Source organism: Rhinolophus sinicus, linkage group LG02 (assembly GCF_036562045.2).
Source record: "Rhinolophus sinicus isolate RSC01 linkage group LG02, ASM3656204v1, whole genome shotgun sequence".
NCBI lineage: Eukaryota > Metazoa > Chordata > Mammalia > Chiroptera > Rhinolophidae > Rhinolophus > Rhinolophus sinicus.
Window position 1 is genome coordinate 130,964,066 of NC_133752.1, and position 16,783 is coordinate 130,980,848.

The 16,783-nt window shown below is 34.4% G+C and overlaps 1 protein-coding gene across 1 annotated transcript; it reads right to left on the bottom strand.

The window, feature by feature from the left end:
• Nucleotides 1-219: 219 nt before the first annotated feature.
• On the bottom strand, nt 220-16,528 carry GLIPR1L2 (GLIPR1 like 2). Its single transcript, XM_019755027.2, has 4 exons — nt 16,288-16,528; nt 10,011-10,256; nt 7,837-7,940; nt 220-343 (listed from the first exon to the last, which is right to left on the bottom strand). The coding sequence occupies exons 1-4, from the start codon at nt 16,519-16,521 to the stop codon at nt 229-231; spliced, it is 699 nt and encodes a 232-aa protein (XP_019610586.2). The 5' UTR covers nt 16,522-16,528; the 3' UTR covers nt 220-228.
• Between the last annotated feature and the right edge of the window lie 255 nt (nt 16,529-16,783).

Consider the following 16,783-nt stretch of genomic DNA (forward strand, 5'->3'; position numbering starts at 1 on the left):
CTCATTCCTTTTTTCAGACATTGTGGTATGGCCTTAGGGGCAGGAATAGAGGTAAGAGTGGGTAGAAAAGGCTGTGTAGTTTAGAAAAATCTAAAGATGATACTGTTTCAACCCTCCTTTGATAATATAATAACCATTCTGATCAAAGGAACAATAATAACGTGACAATGAAAAACTAGTGTTCAACACTTCATTTTTCTTGTGGTCGTAATGCATTATGGATTTTTTTCATGTTAAAGTTATTTTCTTTATCTTACTGCATAGAAAATCTGTGCATCTGTCATATTTGCTGCATTGACTACAAATTACTCCTGGTTTATAAGGCCTTCTCATCAGAGTCCCTCTGCAAAAAAGCAGAAAACATTTAGTTAGAAAATGTCTCAAATTTTATATGTTATTTAAATAATATGGTTACCCATTTTTAGTTTATAAAGGTGATTTAATTAAGAAAAAGGACTCAAGGAAGTACTTAAATGGGAGATGTTATCTTCCCCTTCTTTTTTACCCCAGAAAACAGTCTCTTCTGAAACTAATTCCCATTTCCTTGAAACAAAGTATTATAAGTTAAATATGAGTAAGTTTTAAAGCTTCTTTCATCTATATTTGTAGCAAAATTTTCCTTTAAAAATGGACTTTATAGAATGTTTTATAATTAATTGCTTTCTGGTTGGCACAAATGTATAAAAAGTTCTGTAGAAGTGACATAATTAATTTTCTGAAGAGTATGCAAAATACTGAAGTGCCTATTGTCCCAGAGACCCAGCTGCATGGATTACTTTGAGATCTACATGAAAAATACATAATACATAAATAAGTATGGAATTTAATGGAATTTTATAAAGTTGGTTTAATCCATTGCACAGAACGTAGAGGAAAAGAGAGAAATTTTTACATTAATTGCCCAAAGCTAAGTAAGGAAAAGAGGCCCCAAAAGAAGATATGAATTGGGAAGCTTATATAAAAGACCTGGGATAAGAAAGACAGGGAGATAGCCTGGAAAAAGATATTTTTGAGTGAGCAGTGGGTCATTAACTTTGGTCATTTAAACAGGTTTTTGCTTATGTATTCAGTGTGTATTGGAAGGTATAAAAACAAAAATTAGGCATATAAATCCCTGGAACTTTTCTTAGTCTCAGATCTGGCCATACCTTCCTTATATTGCCACTTATCGGACATGTGTCCAGGCCCTAGATAAGGGCATGTTGCCTGGATGGCCTCATCGGTAACTATACCCATGTTGATGTAAAAATAATTTTGTAATAGAAAAATGATGTGGCCATGATGAATAGATATTTAGCAATATCTATTTAAATTAAAGATACACATGGTCTTTGGCCTAGTAATTCCATGACTATGAAATCATATTACAGATAGTAACTCATGTGAGAGTTACATATCTACCTGGATAATTAAGGCTTGCAACAAAAATAACAAAATAGCCTAAATGTCCATAAAAAGAAAAGTATTGTTTAAATAAATGTTCACACATCCATTAAAAAAAAAATAACACTGGAGAAATCTTAAAAAGAATCTGGAAAATCTTCGTGTATGGAAATGGAAAGACTTCCAATCATATCATTAAGTAAAACAATTAAGGAATACCACAGGAAATAGTGTGCTCCTATTTGAATTATGAACACACATATGCAGATTGATATACTTTTATATATGCACAGAATATATCTTTTAGGATAAAACATTAGGGATGATAATCAGAAGACAGAGATGGAAACATTACTTTCTCCTTGGTACCTTTGAATTTTCTTTCATGAATATGTATCAAGTATTAAACATATTTTTAAAAAATGAACTAAAATTATAACCCATAGAAAACAACAATAAAGAGGCTGTGTATCATATGAGATCTAAGGTCCAGAAAAAATTGTAATCTGAGGAAAATATATAACTGCAAATTTCTTCAACATTAATTAGGATTAAAGATAAAGGAATGTTGTATATCTTAACAAAAACAGCCACAGTACAACAGCTCCTTCCCCTAAAAAATACTTGGAGCATTGAATGACTCACAATAATAAAATAGAAAAGAAAGGAATGAGAAAGGATAAATAAATCTACAAATCTTTTCTTTTGAAAAATCAATATAATAGATTAAACCCTCATGAGGCCCATTAAACAAGAAAGGCTGAAAAATATTCACTATTAAGAATTTTTCTACATTTTCTCTTCTTATAATTCTCTCCTTGTGCCTTTTTCCAGAGAGAACTTGCTCTTTCAATTCTTACCCCATCACTTATATGTTCTAATATATTCTATCACTCTTTATTTATTGATGGCTTTCTTTAGCTTATAAAAATGAATTAGTAACCCAAACTATAAATAATCGCTGTCACTCTACACATCTACCCCATTTCTTCTCTTCATTGCCAAACATTTATATAAAGTATTCTAAATTGGAATTATTTTTTAAAGTGTAAGTTATGAGCTATTAAATGCGTTATGAAATCAGATTTAGTGTTTTACAACTAACTTTTTAAAATATGAGATAGTTTAGAATGTTATATTTAACTTGGAATGAAATATTTAATATAACATGTTTTTATTTTATCATACATAGTAAGGCTACATATTTTTTATAAAGTTTTTCTTTCAGTTATATACTATGTTTCATAATTTTAAGATATCCATTTTTTCATATTTCAATATCTCTGAAATCAAGATACATGTTAATATTGATGGTGTATTAAAATCACAGTTGGCCAGGCAGTGAATGTCATATGGTTGTCACTGTTCATTTGTGAACTTGTCATAGCTCTTCATATTGTCATCACTTCAAATGAATCACATACAGTGTTTGCATTTTGTGTATTTAAACTGCTATTCAAAATGTCTAAATGATTATGATATATCATTGAATCATAAATTATTGTGCATCCAGGAAAGCATGGAAAGAGAACAACCTCACATATAATGAAAATAGACTGATGAGAAAGCAAGTCTAAATGTTATTTTAAAAATCTGCCAGCCCAGTTCTAGTTTCCCCCTTACCTGACTAGCCTCTCTTTATACTTTTTTGCTGGCTCCCCTGCCTGAAGTTGAAATATTTTAGTGATGTAGGGCTTAGTCCTTAAGAATCTTCTGTTTTCCATACTTACATTCTCACAAGGTAATTTCATTCAGAACTCAGTTCTGCTCCAGGGCCTTTAGACCTGCATTTCCCACTACGAGTGAGAAACCTGTCTCAGAACTTCATCTGTGGCTGCTCATTTGTATTTACATTTCCCACATATATTTTTCCACCTAATGTGTTGGAAATAGAACACTTGATCTACCCTCAAGTTCTGCTCCTCTGTAACTCGTCCTTATCTGATATAATGGAATCACCATTCATCCAGTTGCTCAGACTGAAGACAGGCATCACCCTTGATTATTCTATTCCATTCACCCCTAAAGAAAAATCTATTGGTAGGTATTATTGGCTCCACCTTCCAACTCTATCCCGACTCTGACTTTTCCTTGCCATTTCCATGCTATGGCAGGCAGAATTCATGTCCTAGTCCATGGGCGTTGGCAGTAGTGGAGGAGAGCTTTTCTCCATGTAGTCATTCAGAGGCACTGGCCCCTGTCACCTTGTGGTTCTGCCACCCTCTGCATCGTACCCTGTACAGAGTCTGTGTATCCAGCTAGTAGAGGAAGGAAGACCAAGAGTGGGATGGATCATGTAGGAAGTTTTTAAAGGCTGGGCCTGAAGTGGCCTACATCCCATTGGCCAAAACTCAGTCACATGGCCTTATGCAACTTCTAGGAAGGCTGGGATATATATTCTAGCTGCTGTTCATGAAGTTAAGAGAATGGCACCGCCTGCCATACTGTGTTTTCTTAACTATTAAAGAAAATTTTCTTTACTAAGTAATTTTGGACATTATGATTCACTTCCTTTAAGGATCCCGCCTTAGATTCAAATCGTTTTCGTCAATCCTAGATCCCTTTGGCCTCTTTTCCCTCAAATACACATCTTAAGTCATATTAAGAAGTTCAAGTCTAATCTAATCAATGCTGTTTTATTTTGCTTAGAAATATATAAGTCTTCACCTTTGAGGTTGATGCCACATAAAGAGCAATCAAGCTGCCTTATGTGTGTAACCTTTTGTATCTTTGAAATTGAAAAATAACCACTGGAAAATGATATATGTAAATATTTTTTCAGTTCCCTTTTTCTGATACTTTATAAACTATCTTAATCTTTACATGGGCATCTTTATAGATTAGACATATTTTCTTTTCTTTGATTATTTCTGCTCCATTTATTTTTCTCTGTTCTTTAGGAGCACCAATTTGCATTTATAGATTTATCTGCCCTATATATTTCCTCTCCTTTTTTCATATATATTTCGATTTCTATTCTCCATCTTTGTGTTCTGAGAGAAATTTTCAGTGTTATCATTGACTCATATTTTCTCTATGGCCAAATCTGTCTTATTTTTCAATTCTGTATTAGTTTCCTGTGGCTACTTTAACAAGTTATCACAACCTGGGTAGTTTAAAACAACAGAAATTTATTGTCTTCGTTTTGAGGGCATGAAGTCCAAAGTCAAGGTATTGGCAGTAATATGCTTCCTCCAAAGGCTCAGAGACGTTTTTGACTCTTCCAGCTTCTGGTGGCTTCAGGAGTTTCTCGGTTTGTAGATATATCACTCCAACCTCTTTCTCTGCGTGCGTCCTCCTCTTCTATGTATCTAGTGAGGAATCTCCCTCCCCCTCTCTCATGAGGATACATATGATTGCATTTAGGGCCCAGCCAAATAATCCAGGATAAACTCATCACATATTTTCATAAGTTTTTTGCCATGTAAGTTAATATTCACAGGTTCTGTGAATTAGGACCTGGATATATCATTTGGGGGACCACTATTCAGCCCACCACACATTCTAATTTTTAATTTGGCTCTCTTATGTTCATTTCTACTCAGTGTTTCATAATACTATGATGGATTTATTTTTCTACCAACTATTCTTAAGAAAAATAGTTATGACTGACTATTTTGAGTACATATCAAATAAAACTTGGATTAAGTTGACTAATATATGTTCCAACCTAAATCCTTCACAAGTAGACTTGCCAATATTTGTATCAAAGGACATGTGGTTGATAGAAATTTCAAGACAAAGAAGCCTATGAGACAGGTAGGTGAAAAGAAGAGTAACTCTAGCAAGCAGTAGCTTCATCTTATCACTATAGCTATGGGATACCCCTGCGTTCACTACTGTTATTAAGGTAACCAAATACCTGCGCTTAACAAATGGAATTGTCATCTCTTCTTCCTCATTTTTTATTTTTCATTGTTTCAGGAGTATTTCATGAAATTAATCACTTTGGGCATCTTGACTCAAGTTATTCGCTTGGCTTCCAAGTATTCTTACCAGCATTGTTTTGGTTTCTCTCTTATCTTTTAACCTCTCTTCTTTTTCCTTTGCTAGCTCATTTGGCTGAGTTGAAATATTGTAGCGCTCTAAGACTTAGTTCCTAAATTAAGTTTCCATACTCACGCTCTCAAAAAGTGATCTCATTCAGAACTGTGACTTGTTTCTACCTCAGGGCACTTAATATTATCAGTTCTCTCTACTTGGAAACTTATCCCAGACCTTCATATAGCTAGTTTTTTTTTCATGATTAATTTATATTTCCTACATTTATATTTCTACCTAATGAGTTCAAACATAAAACACATATCCTGATCTTCCTTGAGTTAATGGTTATCATCATTTTGGAAGGTAGTTACTTCCTGTTGTAGGAAGGTATTCAGGTATAGGGTACATAATCTCATGCTAAGTAAGAAAGAATTTAAATTTCATATGGATAGCTTGACTAGAAGACTTTTTTTTTTTTTATTAGTTTCAGGTGTACAAAACAATGTAATAGTTAGGCATTTATATCCCTCACAAAGTGATAAACCCCTTCTCCCAATCTATTACTTCTCTGATATTGTATATAGCTGTTACAATTCCATTGACTCTATTCCCTATGCTGTACTCCACATCCTGTGACTATATATAAAATTATAGTTGACATCAGTTATTTTAGCTTCGGCTTCAGTTGTATACTGCATTGTTCAGGCATCTACACCGTCCATGAAGTGGTCTTCCTAATAAGACAGGTGTCCATCGGATACCCTACAAAATCTTTACAACGTTATTGATTATATTCCCCAAACTGTCTTTTGTATCCCTGTGGCAATTTGTGGTTACCAATTTGTGCTTTCTAATCCCTTCACCTTCTCCCTCATCCCCACCCAGCTCCCATCTAGCAATCCTCAGTTTTTCCTCTGTACCTCTTGAGACCATTTCTGATTAGTTTGTTCATTTATTCTATTCTTTAGAGTCCACATATAAGTGAGATCATATAGTATTTGTCTTTCTCACTCTGACTTATTTCATTTAGCATAATGTTCTCGAGGTCCATCCATATCATTGCAAATGGTAAGATTTCATTCTTCTTTATGGCTATGTAATACTTCATTGTATAAATATACCACAATTTCTTAATCCAGTCGTCTACTGATGGGCATTTCGGTTTTCTATATCTTGGTTATCGTGAATAGCACTGCGATAAACATAGGGGTGCATATATTTTTTGAATTAGCATTTTGGATTTCTCTGGATAGATACCTAAGAGTGGAATTGCTGGGTCATAAGGTAGTTCCATTTCCAGTTTTTTGAGATACCTCCATACAGATTTCCACAGTGGCTATACCAATCTGCAATCCCATCAACAGTGCACGAGGGTTCCCTTTTCTCCACATCCTCACCAGCACTTGTTGTTTGTTGATTTATTGATGATAACCATTCTGACTGGAGTGAGGTGGTATCTCATTGTGGCTTTTATTTGCATTTCTCTAATGATTAGTGTGGTTGAGCATTTTTCATATGTCTGTTGGCCATTTGTATGTCCTTTTTAGAAAATTGTCTTTTCATGTCCTCTGGCCATTATTTAATTGGGTTGTTTGTTTTTTGGTGTTGAGTTGAATGAGTTTTTTATAAATTTTGGATATTAACCCTTTATCAGATGTATCATTGACAAAAGTCTTCTCACATTCAGTAGGATGTCTTTTTGTTTTACTGGTGGTTTCCTTTGCTATGAAAAAACTTTTTAGTTTGATGTAATCCCACATGTTTATTTTTTCTCTTACTTCCCTTGCCCAAGGGGATATATCAGTAAAAATATTACTAAGGGTAATGTCTGCAAATTTACTTCCTATATTTTCTTTTAGGAGTTTTCTGGTTTCAGATCTTACATTTAAGTCTTTAATCCATTTTGAGTTTATTCTCGACTAGAAGACTTCTAAAGTACTCTTTTTCCTGAGATATTATGATTCCTTATATGTATTCATAAGATATTTGCCTCAATTATTAATTCAACCTCCAAAAAATAGTCAATTAAAAGTGTTCTTCATGTTACAAAACTGATGTACTCCTGAAATAATTTGTACAACATATATTTCAACACATTTAACCTGATTTTCCTTTGACTTTTATTGTCAATATAGGAATAAACTATTTTGGAAAATCATTTAAAGTCTATGCTAATTAGATATTAGTCTATGCTAAGGATAAATATTATGAAATAATACCAAAGTTAAAAACTCCTTTTTAGGAAGTAATACTTGGCTAATCTATACGTAATATCAATATGCCCAAATTATGATTTATTTCATTATGGAATTCAAAATATTTTAATATAAAATCTTTAATTAATCTTATATTTAATTATTTTATACTTAACAAAGACATTTATAAGAATATATTGAAAGTTAGGAAAACTTAACCTTAGAAAATTCCCCATTTATTTTTATATTCTTTTTAAAATTTGAAGTAACTTACCCTGGTGCATAGTTGCATATGAAAATTGCTGCATGTTTAACACCTCCAATTTTTGAACATGGAGTAACAGCACAACCAACTTTGTAAGACTTGTCCCAAACGAGCTAAAATAAAATATTCAAGGAAAACATGAAATTTAATTCTAAACATTTATTCTGTCATATTATAAATAATAATATATTCAATTCATATAGAACTTTTAACTAAACAATTTAAGAAATATGAACTATTCTTCATTTGGATGCAAGTAGAGAATTATGATGGGTTTAGGGAAGCATTTCCAATACTGTATTTTTAGAGAAGCACTTTAATAGGTTCTACCAATACTGTAGATAAAGATTTTGAGAAACTCTGAATCAGGTTAATGCATTAGAGCAGGGGTGTCCAGACTTTTTTCAGCGTTTTTTACCAAGGGCCATATGCGGTAAAATACACAAACAGTCGGGCCACTCACTCAAGGTGAAGTACGTTATTGCCTCACCTGGTTTATTTAAGTAAACTAAATATTTTTTTGGAATTTGCTGTGGGCCAATTAACAATGGATTGCGGACCGCAGTTGGCCCGCGGGCCGCAGTTTTGACACCTCTGCATTAGAGCCAAAGGAAGGCCTACCTGCTGAATCGATTTTCAACCTCTTTTTGAATCTAAGAGTTCTAAGTTATTGGCATAGAGGAAGAAGAAAAGAAAGGAGAAAAGGTTTGGAAGAATGGAAGTTGTGAATAGAAGGGAGAAAAAGGAAGACACTAAAATTATAGAAGGGAAGGAAAAGCAATACAAGAGTAAGGAGTAATTGAATGCTGTTAATGTTTCTCTTTTCTTTTGTTGAAGAAATTCCATTATAAAATGGAGTCTGGGGTCATTATAAAATGGAGTCATTTAAAAAATTAAGAAGATAGCTAGCTGGTTCTTATAAAAGGAAAAACACCTTAAATTGGAGTAAAAATACTAGAGTAATTAAAGACATTCTAGAAATTCTCTGTATGACTAATACTTCTAACACTTTCAAGTTAAAAAAAGGACTTGCTTTGTTTTGTTAACCTCTGTGTGAGAGAGAGGAACCATTTCTGTTTTCTTTTTCTCTTTATCTCAAGACTTAGTGGTTTAAAATTATGATTTTTAAAGAAATAGAGTGATGCATTAAGAGACGAGAGAATAGAATGTCTGCAATCGTTACAGTTTGAAGAAAAAGCGGGAAACAAAAATGTCTAAGATACTAGAATTAAGGAGTAAGAAATTCAGAGGAATAGGTCAGGGAGTAGACTTGGTTAGTTTTATTGAGAGTATTGAAATCATATTAAGGAGTCTAGCTTTTATATGAATAAGACCATGGAGAACCACTAAAACTTTCTAGAATAAGAAAGATCAAATATTTTTTGAAACATGATTCATTTGATGAAACAGAAAGATGTAAGTTCAGCATGAAAAAATTCCAAGATCTTAATTTCTACATAAAACATGACATCAGAGTCTACTGATTGAAAAATAATCATATTTTAAATCAGCTTGGAAGTTTATTCAATAATTTCCTGATACAAATATTTATTGAATACCTAAATAGTGTCATGTTGTTTTGAGAATATACAGATAAGAAGACAAATCCCCTGCCCTTAGTGTAATATCATATATAGATGAGTATAAAACTATGTGATGTGTGAAATAATATTAATATATGTATGTACAGGAAATAACAAGTGGTTCAGTATTCATGGACTATAAAGTGTAATGGTGGATTGTTAGACATGAGGAAGGGTAATGATACTATTAATTTGCACTTTAAACATTTTAATCAATCAGTTATACAGTAATATGTGTACTGATCTGTGCAAAAATATCAACTCTATACTTATGTTTATAATCAACAATTAAAAAAATAATTTTTATGTGTTGTTTCTTATTTCCTTTTCCAGTGTGCATTGTTTTTAGAGAAGCACTTTTCATCTTTGAATCTGGAGATTAGAGTTCCTTTATTTAAGGGAATGTTTTAATTGTATGGCTCACATAAGAGATGGAATTATACACATTTTGAAGATCTAGGACTGATAAGAATTTTGATTCTATTAGAAGTAATAATTTTACCATTTGAGTTTATTTATAAAATTGAAACATTATCAATAAAAACTTAATAACAAAGCAATTAAATAGTTTATTAAATTAATAATATAAAAATTAGATACCTGTATATAATTAGAACAGTCACCAGAGCAACTGTCATTTTCAAAATCGTACTTTTTCCTCTCTGCATACCAACTTCTGACAGCAATACTTGCAGTAAATTCATTTTCAGGGCCGACCCACATATTTTCACCAATACCATTAAATTTAGGATGGGCCATTTTTACTTCTTCTAAATGAGTATTACGCTTAAACACACATTTTTTACCCCATGCTCTAGCAGTCCGTGACAAAGCTACATCCCAAGTCTGGAAAAAAAATACAAAAAGCAAATAAAACAAAATAATAATAATGAGGTTTCTCTGTGCCCTAAATTATTTTTCTTGAGTTCTCATAGATTTAAGGAAAACAATTCTACATAGTAATATGATCATTTAAAATATTCATCTAAGAACTATTTATTGAGCACTGAATTTATGCAAATTATTGTATTGTGAAGAATAAAATATGAATTCAGGCATAAATTTTTTTCCTCCAGTTGCTTACTGTTAGGACCACAACTCGGGATATTATACATATATATAAAATTTTAACACACATGGTAGTTAGTAATGTTCTAAAAGAGGTATATTTAAATTTTATGGCTATTCCCAGAAATGTGAGAAAATTTCACAAGATGCTGCTACCTGGTTAGCTATCTGGAAATATCCAGAAATGTGTACTTTTGTCATTATTTAGAGGCTCATTAAATTCATTATATAGTTTAGGACAAGAACAAAAACAATACATAGTAAAATCAACAAAACAGTAGTAAAATAAAAACACTAAGTACATGTGTTGCAGTGTATCTGAAAGTAAACATTTCTGAAAACTAATGCTAAGATTTCCTGAGAGTTTTTTGAATTAATGTAATAGATTACACATATATACAATATAGAAAATAAACAAATCAGGCCTTTAGAATACCTCCCCCTCAACTATTTCCCTCCCCAAAGATAATCATTGTTTAAGAAAATTGCTCTGTATATATTTCTCTATCTCTATATACACACATTCATATATAAGATACAAATGGATGGGTTTTTTTTTAAATTAATTGGGGTGACAATTGTTAGTGAAATTACATAGATTTCAGGTGTACAATTCTGTATTACATCATCTATAAATTCTATTGTGTGTTCACCACCCAGAGTCAGTTCTCCTACAAACGGATGTTTTAAATGAGTATTTTATGACTTTTTTTCCTCTTGTACTCTTGTAATCATACCATTCACAATATTATTGGCCTGAAACTTGCAGTTTTAACTTAGGTTGTTCCATATTAGCACAACTATATATACCTAATTTTTACAATCTCTACATGGTATTCTTTAGTATAGATAGCACATAATAAATGTCACCACTCCACAATTAGTGGCCCTTAAGATTGTTTCTCATTTGCAAACAATGTTTCATGGACCATCCTTCTACATTATGCCTTATTTTGCATATTTTTCACACCAGGTGCTTACTACAGGTACTTACTATGTACTAGTCACTATTCTGTTTTTTATGCATTATTTCACTCAATGTTCAAAATAATCTTTATGAGGTATGCATTATTATTAATTTTTCTGTTCCACAAAGGAAGTAACAAAAATGCAAACAAGTTAAATAGTTTAGTTTTACCCACTTATAGGCAGTAAATTGTGAAGCCTAATTTAAACCCAGGAAGTCTAACTCTCAATTCCAAATTCTTTACTTCATTGTTTGCCATGATGATGTGCAAATTAGTTGTGATATCACAAATTCCTTTGCTCGGCCATGAATAAAATTACAATTGAAAAGAGGCTAAATTTTCTTTTTCTTAATTATATAATACAGTGTTATCAACTACAGTCACTACGCTTTTACCAACCTCTTCCTAGTTCTCCTACCTCCAGCACTGGAAACTACTTTTCTACTCTTGGTTTCTGTGACATATTTGTTTTTTTGTTAGATTACACATATAAATGACACCATGCAGCTTTTGTCTTTCTTTGACTGCCTTATTTCACTTAGTATAATGACTTCAAGTTCCATCTAATTTGTTTCAAATGGCAGGATTTCCTTCTTTCTCATGGCTGAATAATATTCCATTGTATATATACTCCTTTATCCATTCATTCATTGATGGACACGTAGATTGTTTCCATATCTTGGCTATTGTAAATAATGCTGCAATGAATATGGGAGTACAGATATTTCTTTGATATCCTGTTTTCCTTTGGATATATACCCGGAAGTGGAATTGTTGGGTCATATGGTCGTTCTATTTTTAATTTTTTGAGGACCCTACATACTATTTTGTTTTGTTTTGGGTGGCAAAACTATGCTCACAAACTAAATTTGTTTTGCCAGTATTTTATTGAACATAGGTTCATTACAGGAATTACAATAATTCCGTAAGCCGATAGTTACAGGATGTCTCTTAATAAGCCAATAAAAAATAACATACTCCAAAGCAATGATAGTTTAATTACACTATTGTTCCAGGCAAGGGGAGATGAAGGGAATAAAGTCCAAATTTAGTTGAGGTGTACTTTTTACGAGCTGGGACTCAGGAAAGACAGCTTTAGAGCTGATGTCCAGCTGCCAGCAAAAAAGAAAAAGCCATTTGTTGGTAGAGCACATTGCTAGGGAACGATGGCATAGGTGTTGGTAGGCAAGCTGATTTCCTTCATGGAACTGCTGCACTGCTTTGGCCACTGCCAATAAAAGAGCAGCCTTTATTATGGTACGAGCTAATGCCGCAAGGTCTCCAAAGAGCTATTTAGGTCAACAGAGTGGCCCTGACCAGACCAAAACTCTTGAATAGTCCTCTCAAACTCTCAGTATTTATAGTCTGAATGTTCCCTTGCCATAGCTGCTTCTTCAGATGTTTTTTTATTGATAAGCCCCCAGCAATGTCTCTCAGCAGCAGAGCTCCTAAGTGCTTGTCAACAACAGATGAGATGATGACATCCTGACACATCTTACCTCACTTTTATGTCAATACAACTTTGAAAAACAACTTCATTTTTGTCATATACAAATGGATTTAAAATCATATCAAACCAATATACAACATGTTTCCCACAGTGGCTGAACCAATCTACGTTCCTACCAACAGTGCATAAGAGTTCCTTTTTCTTCATATACTTGCCAACGCTTATCTCTTGTCTTTTTTTTTTTTTTTTTAAGTTTGCATTTATTTTGTACTTTTTTTTTTTTTAAAGATTTTATTGGGGAAGGGGGAAGGGGAACAGGATTTTATTGGGGAACAGTGTGTACTTCCAGGACATTTTTCCAAGTCAAGTTGTCTTCTAATCTTAGCTGTGGAGGGTGCCGTTCAGCTTCAAGTTGTTGTCCTTTCAGTCTTAGTTGTGGAGGGCGCAGCTCAGCTCCAGGTCCAGTTGCTGTTTCTAGTTGCAGGGGGCACAGCCCACCATCCCTTGTGGGAGTCGAACCTGCAACCTTGTGGTTGAGAGGACGTGCTCCAACCAACTGAGCCATCCTGGAGCTCAGTGGCAGCTCAGCTCAAGGTGTCATGTTCAATCTTAGTTGCAGGGGGCGCTGCCCACCATCCCTTGCGGGATTCGAGGAAGTGAACTGGCAACCTTGTGGTTGAGAGCCCACTGGCCCATGTGGGAATCGAACTGGCAGCCTTCGGAGTTAGGAGCATGGAGCTCTAACCGCCTGAGCCACCAGGCCAGCCCTACCTCTTGTCTTTTTGATGATAGTCATTTTAACAGGTGCGAGGTGATATCTCATTGTGGTTTTGATTTGCATTTCCCTGATGACTGGTCATATTAAGTGCCTTTCATATAATTGTTGGCTAAAACTATAAAATTCTTAGAGAAAACAAAGGGGAAAAGCTTCATGACATTAGGTTTCACAATTATTTCTTTGATATATCTCCAAAAGTATAGGCAAATAAGATAAAAAATAGATAAATTAGACTTCATCAAAATTAAAAACTTTTGTGCATCAAAGGATACTATGAACACAATGAAAAGGAAACCTATGGAACAAGAGAAAACATTTACAAATCATACATCTGATAAGGGATTAATATCCAGAATGTATAAATAATTCCTTCAATGAACAACAGGAAAACCTGACCAAATATTGAGCAAAGGAGTTGAATAGACATTTCTCAAAAGAAGATATGCAAATGGCCAATAAACACCTGAAAAGATGCTCGACATAACTGTACTGTAGGGAAATGCAAATCAGAACCATAATGGCATATCACTTCATACCCTTTAAGAATTTGTGTTGTAAGATCTTTTTTATATTTGGAAGGAGGCTATAGATGTTGATTAACTTTAGACTTTGTAAAGTTATACGTATATTAAAATGTTAATAACCAGTAAAAACTAAAAATAAAATATATGATTTTCAAACCTGTCAAGGAAAAGTTCTAAGAAGGCTGTACTATTATGATAGTCTATCTATTTATAGCTACTATTCACATCCTAGCAAAGCATGGTAAAATACACACCAACTTTTAGAAAGAAGAGAAGGGTAAAAGTTTAGGTTGGGGCTTTAAACTGTACTCAATACAGTATTCCTTTAAAAATATTAATATATATTTTTAACAGGTGTCCGCTATATTAATGTTTTTCTTTATGTTTGAAATACAATACTTAGAGATTAGAAATAAATAACCTTTAAAAAGTTTCATTATAAAGTATTGTGTGCTTATTAATAATCAGAAGGAAGGCTAATCTTCAAACTTGGAAGAAACAGACCTAATCAGTAGGGGGAGAATAGCTAAAACTCTCAAATATCCCCAAATTCTATGATTAAATTAAAAAGATAAAAATTGGCTTGGAGGGCCAGCCTGGTGGCTCAGGTGGTTGGAGCTCCATGCTCCTAATGCTGAAGGCTACCGGTTTGATTCCCACACGGGCCACTGGGCTCTCAACCACAAGGTTCCGGTTCCATTCCTCGACTCCTGCAAGGGATGGTGGGCTGCGCTCCTGCAACTAACACCAGCAACTGGACCTGAAGCTGAGCTGCGCCCTCCACAACTAAGATAGAAAGGACAACAACTTGACTTGAAAAAAGTCCTGGAAATACACACTGTTCCCCAATGAAGTCCTGTTCCCTTCCCCAATAAAATCTTAAAGAAAAAAAAATTGGCTTGGAAAAAACTATCTTCAGCAAATAGTACTCAATCCTAGTATAAGAAAACATATAAACAAGAGGAAACACCAACAATACAAAAGGTAAAGAAAATGAACAAGATGTCCAATAACAATAGCATTTTGAAATTAACATCGAAATGAAATAAAATTTTATAATTTATCAGTTTAGCAAGTGATTAAAAATGTCCAAGCCAGTGGGGATGTGGTGAAAACAGAACATTTATATACTGCTGGTACTTGCTTAATTTGGCACAACTCTTTAGAATAGCAATTACCATGTATCATATAAATTAAAAATATCACATCCTTAATTTATATTTATCCCATTTTTGGAGTATGTACTAAGGAACTAATCATTAGGAAGAAGAGACTTGTGTCTAGGGAGATAGTCCTTGCCGTATCATTTGTAATGTAAATTGGAAGTTCCTAATTGCCTGATAAGAGAATAGCTATTTACTCAATAAATTTTGCAGTCACTTTTTTATGACAACCGGGAAGACTCTAGCAACAAGGCAACCGTTGGTGAGATGTTAAATAGAAATGGGGGGAGGGGATGGGAAAGAAGCACAAACAACACTGTGAGGGAATGCAAAATCAGGGCTGGACTAGGGTGAGGTGACTGAGACATTCCCTCAGGAGCAAAATATAGGGTGGATACCAAAAAACTCAATAATCAAGCTAAGTAATATTTTTAAAAGGCAAAATTAATGTAAAAACATCCATGATGAAAAAAAATGAAAATTTTAAATAAAAACAGGATCTGACTTTTCACTTGCATCATTCTGAGTGCCTCACTTGCCTCCAAGTCAAGGCCAAAGATCCTGTCTTTTAAACTGATATTGTCTTCATCAATGATATTTTTGCATTGATTTGAAATTAACATATATATTGCATTAAACTATCACTTTCTCGAAGTGAAGCCCCTTACATTTTGCACCTCAGACGCGAGCTTCTACACACCCTGGTCCAAGCCCTGTGCAAAATCTTGGTAATAAGTGTTAGAGTGACAGTGGTTTTAATTTCTTGAGTGTATAAACTTTACGTGTACGTAGTTTTAAACGCAAACTAAAAGTGCGGCTCCTCGCGATCTTTAAGCCTCAGAGCAGTGGCCCAGACTTTGTCAGGCAGAGGGAGTGCATCGAGACAAGGGTTGTTGGAGGTTCGGCCAACCGCCTCGGGGCCTCACCATGAAGCGCAAGTTAGCCCCTGTGGGCGTGACGTTGCCTCGGAGCTCATTGTGGAGGTTCACGTACTCATTGATAAACCTTACGTCCTCTTCGTGTGGCAAAAATTTCTCGCTCAAACCGGAAGCCACCAGCAGTAGCCAGAGCTCACAGAGCCACAGCTTCACGACACACGGTCGTGTTAGCGGGAGCGATGGGACGTACCACTCACGGGCAAAGCTCCTTGGAGCCTCCATTGTTCACCGGTCGCAGCTAGGCCAGTGCGCACGCGCCGGCCGCCTCGGTGACCTGCCAATCTACGGGGCGGGGCGGAGAAGCCCTGCCCCGCCTCGCTCGGAGCGGAGGGGAAAGCCTGAGCGGAAGCCCGGACTTCCTGGTGGGGGAAGCTCGTAACTGTCAGCTGAGCTCATCAAAGAGAGGCTTGGGTGCAGTTTGTATAAAAAATGAAAATATTATATATATTTCTTGTGAATTAAAACGTTGACCACGAAGTGGAAA